This window comes from Manis javanica, chromosome 13 (assembly GCF_040802235.1).
Source record: "Manis javanica isolate MJ-LG chromosome 13, MJ_LKY, whole genome shotgun sequence".
Classification (NCBI taxonomy): Eukaryota; Metazoa; Chordata; class Mammalia; order Pholidota; family Manidae; genus Manis; species Manis javanica.
The window spans coordinates 62,974,328-62,988,702 of record NC_133168.1 but is presented as its reverse complement, the minus strand read 5'-3'; the positions used below and the strand labels follow the sequence as shown (position 1 = coordinate 62,988,702).

The window sequence follows — 14,375 nt, the reverse complement described above, 5'->3', positions numbered from 1 at the left end:
ACTTCATAGGAAAGTGATGGATTGGTGGCTTGTCACCCTGTATTTTAGGTAGAGGACTCATGTGATCAGATTAGTGGTTTGTTTAGAAAGATGACTAGCTGCAGGATGGAAGGGAGACAGACTTGGAGGTCATGTAGGAGGCTATTGTAATTCAGTTTTTAAGTGTGGAGGATCTGAAGGAAAAGTAACGGTAATGGAGAACAGGACAGCTATTTAGGAGATTGACTTATATGACTGGGTGATGACTAGCGAGGGGAAGAAAGAAGAAGTTAAGTTTCCAGCTTAGGTGACTGGGCAGCTTGTGGCACAGTTCATGGAGATCGGAACAATAGAGATGAATTAGGTTTGTGGGAAGAGAGCAAAGAATGGAAAATGGTGGTGATGAGTTCAGATGATAGTTGTGGGACACTGAGTAGAGAATTCTAGTAGAGCATTGAGGTCCGAGCTGGAGGCAGCAGATTTGGAATTTACCGGCATGTAGATGGTAGTTATAGATGGCAACTTACAGTAGGGAGATAACTTAGACTATGGAGATTGAAGAGACACTGGAGTTTGGAACTCTGAGAAACACACTTAGAAGTCTTGGAGAGGACAGAGTTTATGAAGGAGACAGATGCACAATAAGAATAAACCAGGAGTATGTGTGGTAACAGAAGTGATCACTAGGATACTTGCTACCACCTAGGGATGTAATTTGGGACAGAGATAGAAAGTGTATATTGAACTGTCTCTGTGAAATATCACTTGTACCAGACAGGACTTGATAGCTGTGGGTCTCTGGCTACTAGACTGAATTCTCTTAGTAAGAGCCTTACTCTTAGTAAGATGGCTTTTATTGTTTAAGGGAATATGATTTAAATATCAGATATGTTTCAAAAGTTTGAGATCCAAACATTTCTCTGCACACTTAAGCCAAGTTGTGAATGCAGAATAAATATTCTCAAAAATCTTGAAAATATCTGAGCACTTGCATATTACAGGGTGGAGATGACAATGAAACATGGAAGAGGCGATTTTAGTGTAAAAATTTTAAGGCTAATTTTTACTAATTAAGCACTTCAGTGAATAGATGTTAAGTATGGTCAGTGGAATGGATGATCTTAAATATAACTACATTGTGAAGGTCTTGCCAGAATTTAATTGCAAATAAGAGCATCATGTAACTGAATGCACTCTCATATTGATTAGGGTTATTTACCAATTTGAATGTGGCAGTTTTAGAATGGGTATGATTGGTTCTTAATTCTCCTTGTGAATTGTGTTAGGCCACATTTCCAACTGTTTATTTAAGACCTTTCCTGATTAGGAATAACATAAATAGATGAAGTATCACTGATACCTGGCCTCTTTTCCCATATCTATCGATCCTCAGGATCCATGGGTAACATAAAGAGAACAGGCCTTTTAAATTTACATCTTTAACATGGTTCATTGACTATCATGACTTCGGTCTGCACATCTTGAAATATACTGTATGTGCCCTGATTCCAAGCTGATGAAACAAACAAAACTTCCAAGGGATTTTCTAAGTCCCATTATTACAGTATATTTAGTTTTGCATCTCTCTCTGTCCCTACCACCCTAACCACTCCTATCTCATAGGAAAGAGGAGGTGTTTACTGTTGGTCTTGCTGGAATTTTCCTAATTTCAGACACCCCTGACTGCAACACTTGCTAATTGCATTAGAGTTCCCAACCATTTAAATTCCTTGGTGTTCCATAAATTTCAAGTCTTACTTGTATTCCCCCAGTTTTTGGCATCCATACGTAAAAAATGTCAAACTGCATTTTTAAAAGATAACACAAAAGGAAATTTTAGGTCCCTATCAAGAGGCCAATGAGCCCTGTAAATAAGGAGAGAGAAGAATGTTTTAGAGCCAAAAAGTAAACACAGTTGTTTTGTTTCCTGTAGATTCTTCAACAGGAAAATGAAAAAGTGGGCTGAAGAGATTTAAAAATTTTCCATAATTAGTAGAATTTTTAAAAATATTGAGACTCTCTACACAGTTAATATTAGGCCTCAAATATTAGCATCAACAACAGAGATAGTATACTTGCCTTTTTATTTGCCCTCACAGGAGGATCTTACTTCTTTCACTTCTCAGTGTGTCTAAGCATTATGAATCGTATTGAACTGTTGTGATGTATTACAATATAACAATATAACAACAGCGTTTAGATTAAATATCATTAGAGTATTCCTTACTACTCTGTGTGTTCCAAGTACCAGCAGCACTGGCATTACCAGGAGCTTGTGAAAATGCAGAATCTCAGGCTCCATCCCAGATTTACTGACCAGTCTGCATCTTGACTTGATCCTAAGACTATTCGCCTGCACTGAAGCGTTTGAGAAGCGCTGGTCTAGATGAATACTAATTGTACAACTATCTCAAGTGCTTTTTCTTTTGGTCAAGAAAATTGTAATAACAACAACTACTGTTAGCACAAAATACTTACCCCCTTCTCACACCAGGAATTCGTTGAATTTAAGTTAATCAAATCATTGGCTGGGAATAAAGAATAGTTAACATACAAAAGAAGAAAAATCATAATTTTTTTTGTTTTTCTAATTGTGTTTTCTGAATTCGTTTTTTTATTCTAGAGCTGAAATAAAGACCCACAGTGCAAATAATACATTTAAAAAATATCTCTTTAGTCAATCGATTAAATAAACACATAGGTTTTATTGTGTTCCACTTTGTATACAGTAGCTTTTCCTCAATATGAGCTAAGTCAAATTGATGGGCAACGTAACCTGTGTATAAAGTTCTTACATCAATAAAAACCCTACCTTACTAACATTTCTATAATAGAAATAAAGATTTGGGTGGAAAACTAAAGGGAAGTTTGACTAATTTGATATTATCAAGTCTTTAGGCATATGCTATAGGCCATAAGCATGATGCCTCATAAGTAAAATGCTGGTTAAATTGAAACTTGTGCAAGTATGTAGTGAAGAATCTTAGAGATATAGGCTTCACTGAGGGCAGACCTGGTTAAGAAACCATAGACAGTAATATCACATTAGTAAACTTGGAGTCATTTTTGAATCTTCCCTTTCCCTCAACTCTTTCATCTAATTAATGTGCAAATTCTGTTGGTTTGACTGCTAAAGTACATTTTGAGTTAATCCACTTTTCTCTTTGCACTACTAACTGCATTCTGAGCCATGACAATCCCAAAGGTCTTCCCTTTTCCTCTGTAGCATCTGCTGTCTATCCTGCCCAATCCATTTTCCACGTAACAGCCAGAATCACCTTTTAAAAACTCTAAAATAAGTCCATGTAACTTCTACTTAAAAATCCTTCACTGGTTTTCATTGCTTTTGTATTCCTACACAACAACAGCGTATCAGTAAGGCTTGGCATGGTCGTAATCTGTCTATGCCACACTCCTTCCTTGCCCACCCTTTTCCATGTCCCTGGGTTTTGCTCAGTTCCAAAGTATACCTCTGCCTTTCAAACCGTAAGGATGTTGCATGTCACTCCTTTTCCTATGTCATGTCTTAGTTTTTAGAGAGAAGCTTCCTCATTGTCTTATCTGAAGTCTAGCTCTCCTGTGATTCTCTATTTTAAAATCCCTGTTTATATCCTCAATAGCACATTACAAATTAATTTTACACATTTTATAGATTTGGTTCTTTTTTTTGACTTATTACCTGCCTTTGTCAAAGAATGTAAGGTCAAATAAGGGCACATATTGACGGTCTTGCTCACCGTTGATTGTTAAGTACCTGGCTAAAAGGAGGCAGCATTATATATTTGTTGAATAGACAGGATGACTTTAAAGCAAATACAAAATAATCTTACATGTTTAATTTTTTATTACTTCCTTAATCTTCTGTAGTTCCTAATTCATTATGCAAGTGATTAATTTCAAGCAAATCCTTTCATTTTCATTATGTGAAAAAGTATTAAACATGACATTTTACTCTTTCCAGGAATTCTCAGCTTTGGAAACAAAATTAGTATTCCAGGAGGATATTTTAATGGAACATTCTGTTGAAATTTGTATCAAGGTAACCAATTGAGGCTGCTTGCCTAGTTTTTTGTCTCAATTTTTGTGTTACCTTGCAACTTTAAGAAAGTGAAGTGTGCTAGCTGCTAATTGACTGCTCTAACCTGCCAATATGGCATATAAGCTAAATTTCAGGGGAAGAAATGCTCAAACACAAGGAAGCCAAACTGTCTTAGATTCAGAACCTCAAGTTATAAGTCTGAAGATCGTACTTAATATAAGTTCAGGTGATTCTCCACAGGGTCCATTCTCTGAAAAACTAAGCATAGGGACCCAAGGCTCTACTGTGTTTATCAAAACTAGATGCCTCAGACTGAGTTATTAGATCAAGAAAGAAGCCCACATAGTCCAGTCAGGGGCCTGATAGTGTCTTCTGCCGTGTTGGAGGAGCTGAGGTGATGGATTGAAGGACGTGAGTGAGGGGGCGAGGGTGGGTGGTATTGTGTATAAGAAAATAATTGGGGCACCACAACCAAATGTTACTTGTATTTGTAGAATCATAAACATGAAAAGTGAAAAATATCTGTTAAAATGATTTGCTTTAAATATACCTAATAGATGGATATTTGAAGAGTCTGAATGACTGAATCTATGTATTTTAAGTCTGAATGTTTAGACCTCGTATTAGTTTCCTAGGCTGCTGTCAAAAACTGGGTGACTTACATCAATAGGAAATTATTGTCTCATATTTCTGGAGGCTAAAAGTCTGAGGTCAGTGTTGCAGGGTGGATTATTCGGAGGACTGTGTGGGAAGGATCTGGTCTAGGCCTCTCTCCTTGCCCGGTAGATGGCATCTTCTTCCTTTATCTTCACACTGTCTTCTCCCTGTATGTGTCTGCATCCAAATTTACCTTTCTTATAAGGACACAGTCATATTGGATTAGAGTCTACCATAATGGCTTTATCTTAACTTGATTACCTCTGTAGTGACCTTATCTCTAAACAAAGTCACATCTGAGGTGCTGGGGGTTAGGACTTCAACATAGGAATTTTGCGGAAATACAATTCAACCCATAGAAACCATAGAAACCATAGAAACCATAGAAAGTATAAAGTATTTTATATATAGTAAATAAAGGGACATATGTTAAAAATATTTGCTTCATGTGGCTGTAAACTATATAGCACATTCAAAAAAAAAAACCACACCAAAAACCCTCTAAGGAACTAACTGCACTTACAGAAATTAGCATGTACTCTATCTCTATATATACTGTATAGTCTTATGACCCATAAGCAAACTGTAATAAAACTATTTTCTGATAAAGAAGTTAATTAGTATCACTTTCTAAATTGGAGTTTGTCTGTGAGGAGTCATATACCCTGAAGTGGAGTCTGTTACATGCACCCTATTGGGTAGAAGTTTGGCATTAATAACTTAACACTTGACACCAGAAGACAAATTTTCAGCAAAAGGAGCTATGTGTGCTAATGGAGCTTGGGGAGTACTGGAGGTTGATTTTAATGTTTCTCTTGCTTTCTCACTAATGAGATCTAAATTACAGGACTGATAGACTTCTTTTTCTTTACCCATTATTTAAAAGCTAGATCACATTTTAATTTCACATTGAATTGCCCATAAAATATTAAATAAGGTAAATGCAGCATAATTATCCAGCTTGGGAAACATGCTAATCTTTTTTGTCTCAAAATTCTTAGCTGGATTTTATAAAGAACCTCAAGAAAATCTATCTTCTCCATCTTTGAAATGGTGTTGTGTGTGTTTGACTTGGAAGAGGGCATTGTGTAGCTCAATAGTTGTGACCTGTTGGTGTGATAAGAAATAAAAGTTTATGTTTTTATATTGATCCCATCATTCCTGTGGTTTTTAACTTTTCTTTTTTTCCTATAAACAAAAATTAATGCTAATTTTCACCTTTCGGCAAAGGTTATTCTGCTACTTCTCATGTCCATCAGCAGCGGAGCCTGTGGCAGGGAGTTCATATAGCTGTCTCACGAGTTGGCATCTTCTGATTTTTTCCACGCCCCGACCTCCTGTCAGCTCCCTGTGCTGGGTTTCTTGCGAAGTGCTTGGATGCTCATTCTGTCTGATGTACACATCACTGTCAGTGAGGCGTCCTTAGACTGACGGCCGAGACGCAGCAAGCAGGCTCTGATTCACACGCCTCGGTAGTCGTTGTGCTGTCGGCCCCGGCCTGACAGGTGAAGCAAATGGTGTAGTGTTGTGATGTGATTCCCTGGAACCACAAATCCAGATTCACTCAAATGAATGAAATTGATTTTGATTTACAGTCCAAGAAAGTAAGGTTCCAGAATGTTGGCCATCCATTTCTTTCCCCTGGACTTTAGCTAAGTTACAATATTACTAGGATGGATTTTATTTAAATCCACCCTTGTTGAATCATAGCGGTACTAGGCAAAACACAAGTCAATGAATTTTTTTTGACAAAAGGACGTTCTTAATGGATATAACCATGTTAAATATTTGTCATAACTCAGAAGTAGATTTAGTTTTTACTTCTTAGAAGATACTGTGCATTAAATACATGGACACACACACTTGTAACTGCTCTGTCGTAACAGTTAGCTTCCCATTCTTCATTCTCTGTCTAGGAATCATTTGCAGTCTTGAAGCTTACTTTTGAAGAAGGGTAAGAAGTTAACTTTACATGTACATGTGTAGAGCTGAATAAGTCTACGTCCTCTCATCTCCATATTTTTTACTGCTATTAAAAGGTATTGAGATTTATATACTAAGCTTCTCCCACATGTTTATTGGGATCTGCCAGGCTCATGATTTTGGAATCTCACTGTGTAGGTAATAAATATAATTTGGTTAATTTCTTTAAAAAAAATCCACGAAAGCACAGGCCTCCCTCCTTAACCACTTTATGAACATCTCTAAAATAGACAGTGGTAACAAATTTTTTATAGAAGCACCTCATGTAACTTGAATGCAAAGTCAGGTTTGGGAACTTCTGTTCTGGGTTGACTGAGGATCAGTACACATTTGGATCAGTGGTTTCTCTTTGACCTTTCCAAGTAATCTATGAAGATTTCCAAGAAATCTCTAATATAACTCATGATTGATAGTGAGCTATTCATAAAATAATTCTCTGGAAGTTTTACTACACAATTTATAATATAATTGTAAATTTAAAAAATTTTTATATTTTTTATTTCATTACTGTATCTTTGAAGTTTGGTATGTTTTGCATTAAAACTAAGTTTTCAGAGGATTTTTATTCCCTAAATTCCATTTCTCATTAAGTTCCTTTTCACCTTAAAAAAATCCTGATTTGTAAAATTGTTTAAAGTATCACAGACACCAAAAGAAGAGTAAAAGTAAGATGAGTAAAATATTTTTAATGGTGTCAAATCATTCTCTTTTGAATAGATAAGCAGAAGTTTAATTTCTGTTTAGAAAGTACACCATGTATCTTATTACCTCTAGAGTATCATGAACTAGAAATATATCACCTTCTATTGGAGACAACAAACTGGAATACAGTGCACATAAAGGGCACTTGAGCTGCCTGATTAAGCAGAATGCATTGATTAAGCTCAGTCCATTGTCTACATCCCATATAATGGTTCAGTACAATTTACTTTATAACTTTAATTCCCTATCCTTCAATACAGTGCTTGTTTTCAGATTTTATCTTTAGTTATCTATCTCCTAGGTTCAGAATATCTTGCTTAAAAAAATCAGGAATTATTTTATTTTCATTTCCTAAATATGGACTCAGACTTGTAGCACTTCTTGAGAAAGAATTAATTATGTCATCAAAAATTTAGAATTATCTGATTCAAAGACTGGTGCTTATGTGTGTGTGAGAATCTGTGGGTGTGTATTTCAAGGGTTTATTTCCCCTGCAGTCTTGATGTGGGCAATATATATGTTAAGGTACCAACTTTGGGCTTAATCTGTGGCTTACTCTGAGTTTCCTGAGGTTCCGGTTAGTTTAAGTATATGTGAAGACAAGGCTGAATGAGATGATTGAGTTAACATGTTTTTTAGCAACATATGTGATCTATATACTGACTCTTGGTTTGGGATTTCTTATTTTGTATGCTCACACATCCTGATTTAAACTTTGTATATCTCTATGGACTACTCTTTTGTCTTTATGCAAATCCTGCATGGCAGCCACTTTATGTTGGCATTTATTTCTGAGCTACATACTAAATGTTGCCCAGTCAAATAGTGCAGTATTCAAGAGAACTCTGGGTAACATTTGAAATTTATCTTGCCTGTTACGAATATTCACTTCAATATTTTACCAGTTCACACCAAGATTTTGCCAATAAAAATCTATTGTTTGTTCTAAGGGTTATATTTCTTAGTCATACACCTGAGGTGTCCACATCCCTCTTTTATGGCTTAGGTACTTTAGTATACCTTAGTTAAGCCCCAAAGTATAGGTATGGCATCCAGACCCTTACCACCCACTAGGCAGCCAGCAGGTAACTGGAAGAGGAATCTTTTAAGGGGCAATGGAAGAAATGATGGAACATCTAGATAGAGGTCAGTTCCTGCTTCCACTTAACAGTCAGAAGAAAAGGGGCACTGACCCGGGGGGTGTCACATTTCCATTCCTGCAATGACTGAATGTGCAGCTAACGGTGTCCTGGTCAAGCCCGTCTCCTGCGCACTCTAGAAGTCTCCCTGCTAATGATCTTTCTCTCAGTGAAGTATCTGAGAATTCTCTGGGGTCAGGAATAAGGTGAAAAGGCCATTAGATCCTGCGCCTCTGTCCAGAATACCATTACATCTTTCCTGGGTTTCTAAATAACCCTTAAAATTTTTTTTGCCATGACTTTCCCCATTATCATCCTCAATAATTCACAATGAAATTCTTAATAATCCATTAGACTGAGAACCCAAGCAGCCACACAACAGTGGTTTTCCTCTTCTAGAGTGTAAGTAGGATCCAAGCTTTAGAAAGACGATGCTAGTTCTTGTGAGATGTTTCCACCGAGGGTGGGTAATACCCACATTGGAAGATTAGTCATTTGGCTTCTTATGTTAACATCAACAATGACAACAACAGCAGCCAGAAGGAAAAAAAGCCACAACGACAAGCTAGATATCATATAGAAAAATAGGGTGAGTATTCAATATACCATTCAAGTGAAGGATACACACACCAATGAAAAATTGTCTGAAATACAGAATATATTACTAAAATAAGTAAATTATTAGACAAAAAATCTGCTTGCATCCACTAGGGTCAGTCCTATTCAAATACCTTGTTTACTTACTTTACTTCTTACAAAAATCCTGTGAATTATTTTTAGACCCATTTTAAAGATGAGTACACCAAAGGCTTGGAGATACTCAATAAATTGGCCTAATGTCAGACAAGTATTACCAAGTACTTTAAAAAATATCATGCTAGAATTGGCCTTTGACCTAGTTTCTCTGGCTCATGTTTAGGGCCATTTCCATTGTACTGCACTAAAAATGTTACAGTGCTGTTCAACTATCTAATATTAGGTTTTTGCTTCATTCTCTAGGTCTGTCTTTATATACATACATACATACATATTTTAAAATATGACATGGAGTATCATATTATCACAATAACATAACTGATGAGCCACAAAATCTGTGTAGATACATTGGTCTGACTCCTGTTCCTCATTCCTTTTCTTCCTACTAATATAGAGTTCAGTCCTACTTGTATTCCACTAAACCAAGGCTTCTTAACTTTGGCATTATTGGCATTTTGGACTTGATAATTCATTGTTATGGGGAGCTGTCCCGTGTACTGCAGGATGCTTAGTTTCATCCCTGATCTCAGTCTGCTGGATGCCAGTAGCACCACTCAGAGTGAAGATCAAAAATGTCCCCATGATCATTGCCAGATAGCCCTTGGAAGCAAAATTGTCTCCTGCTGAGAACAGCTGCCTTAGGGTAACTAAATGAAAGTGTAGTCCCTCTGCTCAGACTTCAAGCAGTTAATTATTTAAGCATTGTATCAGAACAAGTCAGGTTATGCTGTGGTAACAAACAATGCCAAAACTGGCTTAACACCACAAGCCATTCATTGTTTAGGGCAGCTGTCTTCCCTAAGGAAGCTTAATGTTCTAGGTTATTTAGTTTCCTGGCAGCTTTGAAGCCACACATGTTTATGGTCATTGCAGCAGAGAGAGAGAGCATGGAGAATCATGCCTGAGGTATTTAGTATGTGCCTCTGGAAGGACACATGTTACTTCAGCTCACATTTGAGTGACAAAAGCAAGTCACATGGCTGTGTCTAACTGTAGAGCAGAGAGGAAGCTTAATCTTCTGATTGAAAGGAGATACCATGGAACACTGGTGATTGTCAGGGGTGTCTACTGTCCTCATCTTGTAACCTTCTAAATGCCCTATAATGAACCTAGTAAAGTTCTGAGTAACATGATTCAACTACAGTTTGAAAGTATTTACCTGTTAGCTCTGGAGAAAACATACATTTGTAAAATAATCAGTGAGCAAGACAGTATATACCATATGCTGCAGATTAGAATAACATGCATTAAATTATATATTAACTTGGATAATACATTTTGTGGTATTTGCATTTTATGATTTTAAATCTTACCATTGGAGAGCATGGTATGTCTTTTAGGTTCTAGGAGTCAGTTGTAACATGGTGGAGGAGGAGGAGGCTTCCACACACACCCAGGGATTCTCTGGACCAGCTGGGAGTCTAGCAGTTCAACTCAATTCCAATACTGTCTACCTGGAGATAGTATCAGATTCCACAGGTCAAGGGTTCAGTCCTACAAGATGGCTCCGGCCGCACAACTTCAGATCCCAGTCACAAGCCCAGGTTGTCATCTGTCCTTTTGATCTACTGGCTACAGATCGGAGGTTCCCATGACCCTCCTTTCCTTGGTCTTCATTAATTTGCCAGAGTGGCTCACAGAACTCAGGAAACATATTACTTACTAGATTACCATTTTATTATAAAAGGGACAGTGGCAGAGATGCATAGGGCAAGGTATGCGGAAAGGGCGTGGAGCTTCCATGCCCTCTCCTAGAGTGTCACCCTCCCTCCACTTGTTCACCAACCCAGAAGCTATTGGAACCTTGGCCTTCTGGGTGTTAGGGAGGCTTCATTACATAGGCACGCTTGCTTAAATCACTGGCCATTGGTGATTGATTTAATCTCTAGCCTCTCTTCCCTCCCCAGAGATCAGGGGTTGGGCAGAAAGTTCCAACCCACTAATCACAGGGCCAGTGTCCCAGGCAATCATATCCTATCCTAATGTCACCTCATTAACATAACAAAACACCTTTAATGGCTCTCATCACTTAGGGAATTCCAAGGGTTTTAGGATGCCAGAAACTGAATGAAGACCAAATACATATTTATTATTATAAATCACAATACCACAATATGCCTTAATTTGTTGGTGTTTTTTTTCCTTAATGTCCTCCAATAAAATTTCAGGTTTTTTTGGGTTTAATGTAATCCTAGATATCTTACAGTTGTGGTTGTTTTTCTTTTGGATAAGATTCTGCCCCCTCCCCCCTTCATTTCTACTGGTTATTGCTAATAACAGAGAAAAGCTGCTTGGTTTTTGTATATTTTCCTTCATTCAGAGGTCTTAATCATAATGCTTTTAATACTTTGCTTAGCTTTTGTAGATGAATCTCTGAGGGAGTGGGTCTCAAGGTTTTGCCCCTGAACTAGCAGCACCACTTACTACCTGGGAACTTGTTAGACGTCCAAGTTCTTGGACTTTAGTGCAGACCTACTGACCCAGAAACTCTGAGGGTGGGGCCTAGCCATAGGGATATTTAGATATCAAATCATACTTGCAAAAATAGTGATTATATTTATTTACAGATAATTATATTTCTTCTTATAGATACAGCACATAGGACAGACAATGTTGGGCTACTAAGGGACAGAATCTTGACTCATTTGATTTAAAAGAAGGCTGTTTGTTTCTGGTGTTTGAAAGGTCTCATACTATTTGAAAAATTTATATAGAGTTTTAAACAGGAATAATCATTAAGTTTTGGCATATATTTTTTAGAACTTATTGATAAAGTCATAGGAGTTTTGCCTTCAGTTTGTATTTGAAATTTGTTGTTGGGTGTCCTTATTTTGGATGACATCTATATTCATAGAATAAACACAGCTTGGCGGGCCTATTTTAATATATTTCTAGGTTTGGTTTGCTAATGCCTATTTTCTAGGATTAAGTTAACTGAATTGTTTCCCCTAAAACACCACCACCAGTATTTTACCTCTCAATGATAGTATTGGTTTTCATACTGCTAATACAGATTTTTCTGTGCCAGATTTAAAGGTTAATTGCATTTAAAAATTACACGTTTTATGCAGTTCCCCAAATCTTAAATCAATCTTAAAACAATACTAAAAGTTGCTTCCATATATTCTCATTAGAATTCTACCAAATATCTGGCTGGGTAGCTGCCCTCGCCAAGTGGAACATGTAACCATCAAACTGAAGCATGAATTGGGGATTACAGCTGTAATGAATTTCCAGACTGAATGGGATATTGTACAGAACTCCTCAGGCTGTAACCGCTACCCAGAAGCCATGACTCCAGATACTATGATTAAGTTATATAAGGAAGAAGGCTTGGTCTACATCTGGATGCCAACACCAGATATGAGCACTGAAGGTGAGCATTAGAGGAATCTTCCTGGCTCCTTGGTGAATATGTTTCAGGGAAGCCCTTGCTGTCTGTCTGTCTACCTGCCTATCTGTCTACTTACCTACCTACCTACCTTTCTATCTATAATTGAATGGCCTAAATATGAATGATAGAAATGGAATAAATATAGGATTATAGGCTTAATATCTTTAATATACATCTTTTGACACCTTGGCTAAGATTCTGCTTAACATGGCTCTTTCAATTTGTTTATTCATTAAACCTGTATTTATTGTGTATCTAATGTGTGTGTATGGCATTATGTTGGTGGCTGGAAGTACAGCAGTGAAGAAAAGCAGACACAGCTCTTGTCCTTACAGAGCTTATAGTCCTATAGCAAGGTAAGGAATAACTAAATTACTGTAAGTAGAAATTTAAACCTATGACAACGTTTTTTTTTTGATAGATACACACATATTACTGATAGCATGCAGAGATGAATGCACAGACATGAAGAAGAGTTAGCAGTACTCTTGGGTATATCTGAGCTGAGATTTGAAGGGCAGGCTGGGGAGGGTTGAGGTGGGAAAGAGGCTCCCAGGCAGAGGGACAGGGTAAGAGACCCTCCATTGCAGTGGAACGTAAAGTGTTGTAGGAACTGAAAGAAGGTCACTGTGGCTGCAGGTCTGAGAATAAGGGAAAAGGGGCTTGTAGAGTTTGGCCACAATAAAGATTTTAGATTCTACCTAGAAAAGTGAGAAGATCTTAAAAGGGTGTGAGGCTGGGAGATGCCAAGATAACCTTTTTTTTTTTCCTACAAAAATGTACTTTGCACTGTGGAGAATGTATTGGAGTTGAGTCCATAGTGGATGTGGGAGTGCCAGTTAGGAGGTTACTGCAGTAGTAGATTGAGAGGCACTGTGGGGGAGCATGCAACTTGGGGCATGGTGGCAATAGGGAGGCTGTGTTTACCGCTCAGCATTGTCTGTGTGAAGAGGGAATCGCATTGTGACAAGGATGCTGCTGTGGGAACAGAGACTAATAAAGCATGGTTTTGACCTGATGGCAGTAGACAAGGTCAGGACTGACCACAGTACAGAGAGGCATGAGTCTCAGGCTCCAGGAGGTGTGGTGTGGGAGGAGCATTTTCCATGGAGAAGCCCAGGGAGGCTCCGTGAGTGTCATGGCATGTGAGGTGGGCACAGCTTTGCCAGGTCGCTGTGGAGGGTGGAGGGCATGCCACGTGGGAGGAACAGCACAGGCCAAGGCACAGGGACATGGAAATTTAGCGGAATGATCTGTATTGCAGCCTGATTGCAGAATAGGGTTTTTGTAGAAAAGTAACGGAGATCCCTGGAGCCAAAAGAACCAAATTACACTAGTAGTACCGACCGAATGTCAGCAGGGGGCAGCAGAGAGCTGTGGGAAGGGCACAGGCTGAGTTGGTGTATTTTTTCTGGGGGAAAGAAGGAAGGCAGTGAGGCCAACTGAGGAACGTTGCTACCATCAGCCCTTCTCCCCCCAAAGGATATTATGTATCAAACACTCATCTAAGCAGTTTTCATGCATAAACTCATTTACTTCTCAGAACTAGACTCTGGGCCGATGTTGTAGTTATCCCCATTCTGCAAAGGAAGAGCTTTGCAGAAACATTAAGTAACCTGGCCAAGGTCAGAAACATTAAGTAACCTGGCCAAGGTCATGGAACAGAGAGAGACGCGGACTGGATTTCAACACAGACTCAGAACGGTGCTCCAGACACCACACCGTG

The 14,375-nt window shown here is 38.1% G+C and overlaps 1 protein-coding gene across 3 annotated transcripts in view; it reads left to right on the top strand.

Annotated features, from left to right (window-relative positions):
• Window positions 1-14,375, top strand: part of EPM2A (EPM2A glucan phosphatase, laforin) — a 72,727-nt gene that overhangs the window by 50,502 nt on the left and 7,850 nt on the right. For 2 of the 3 annotated variants that reach the window (XM_073219710.1, XM_073219711.1), the window contains exon 3: window positions 12,390-12,631. The exons of the other annotated variant lie outside the window; for it this stretch is intronic. In XM_073219710.1, the coding sequence (XP_073075811.1) occupies window positions 12,390-12,631 (242 nt within the window). The remainder of the gene's footprint in view (window positions 1-12,389; window positions 12,632-14,375) is intronic. 3 annotated transcript variants of the gene reach the window in all.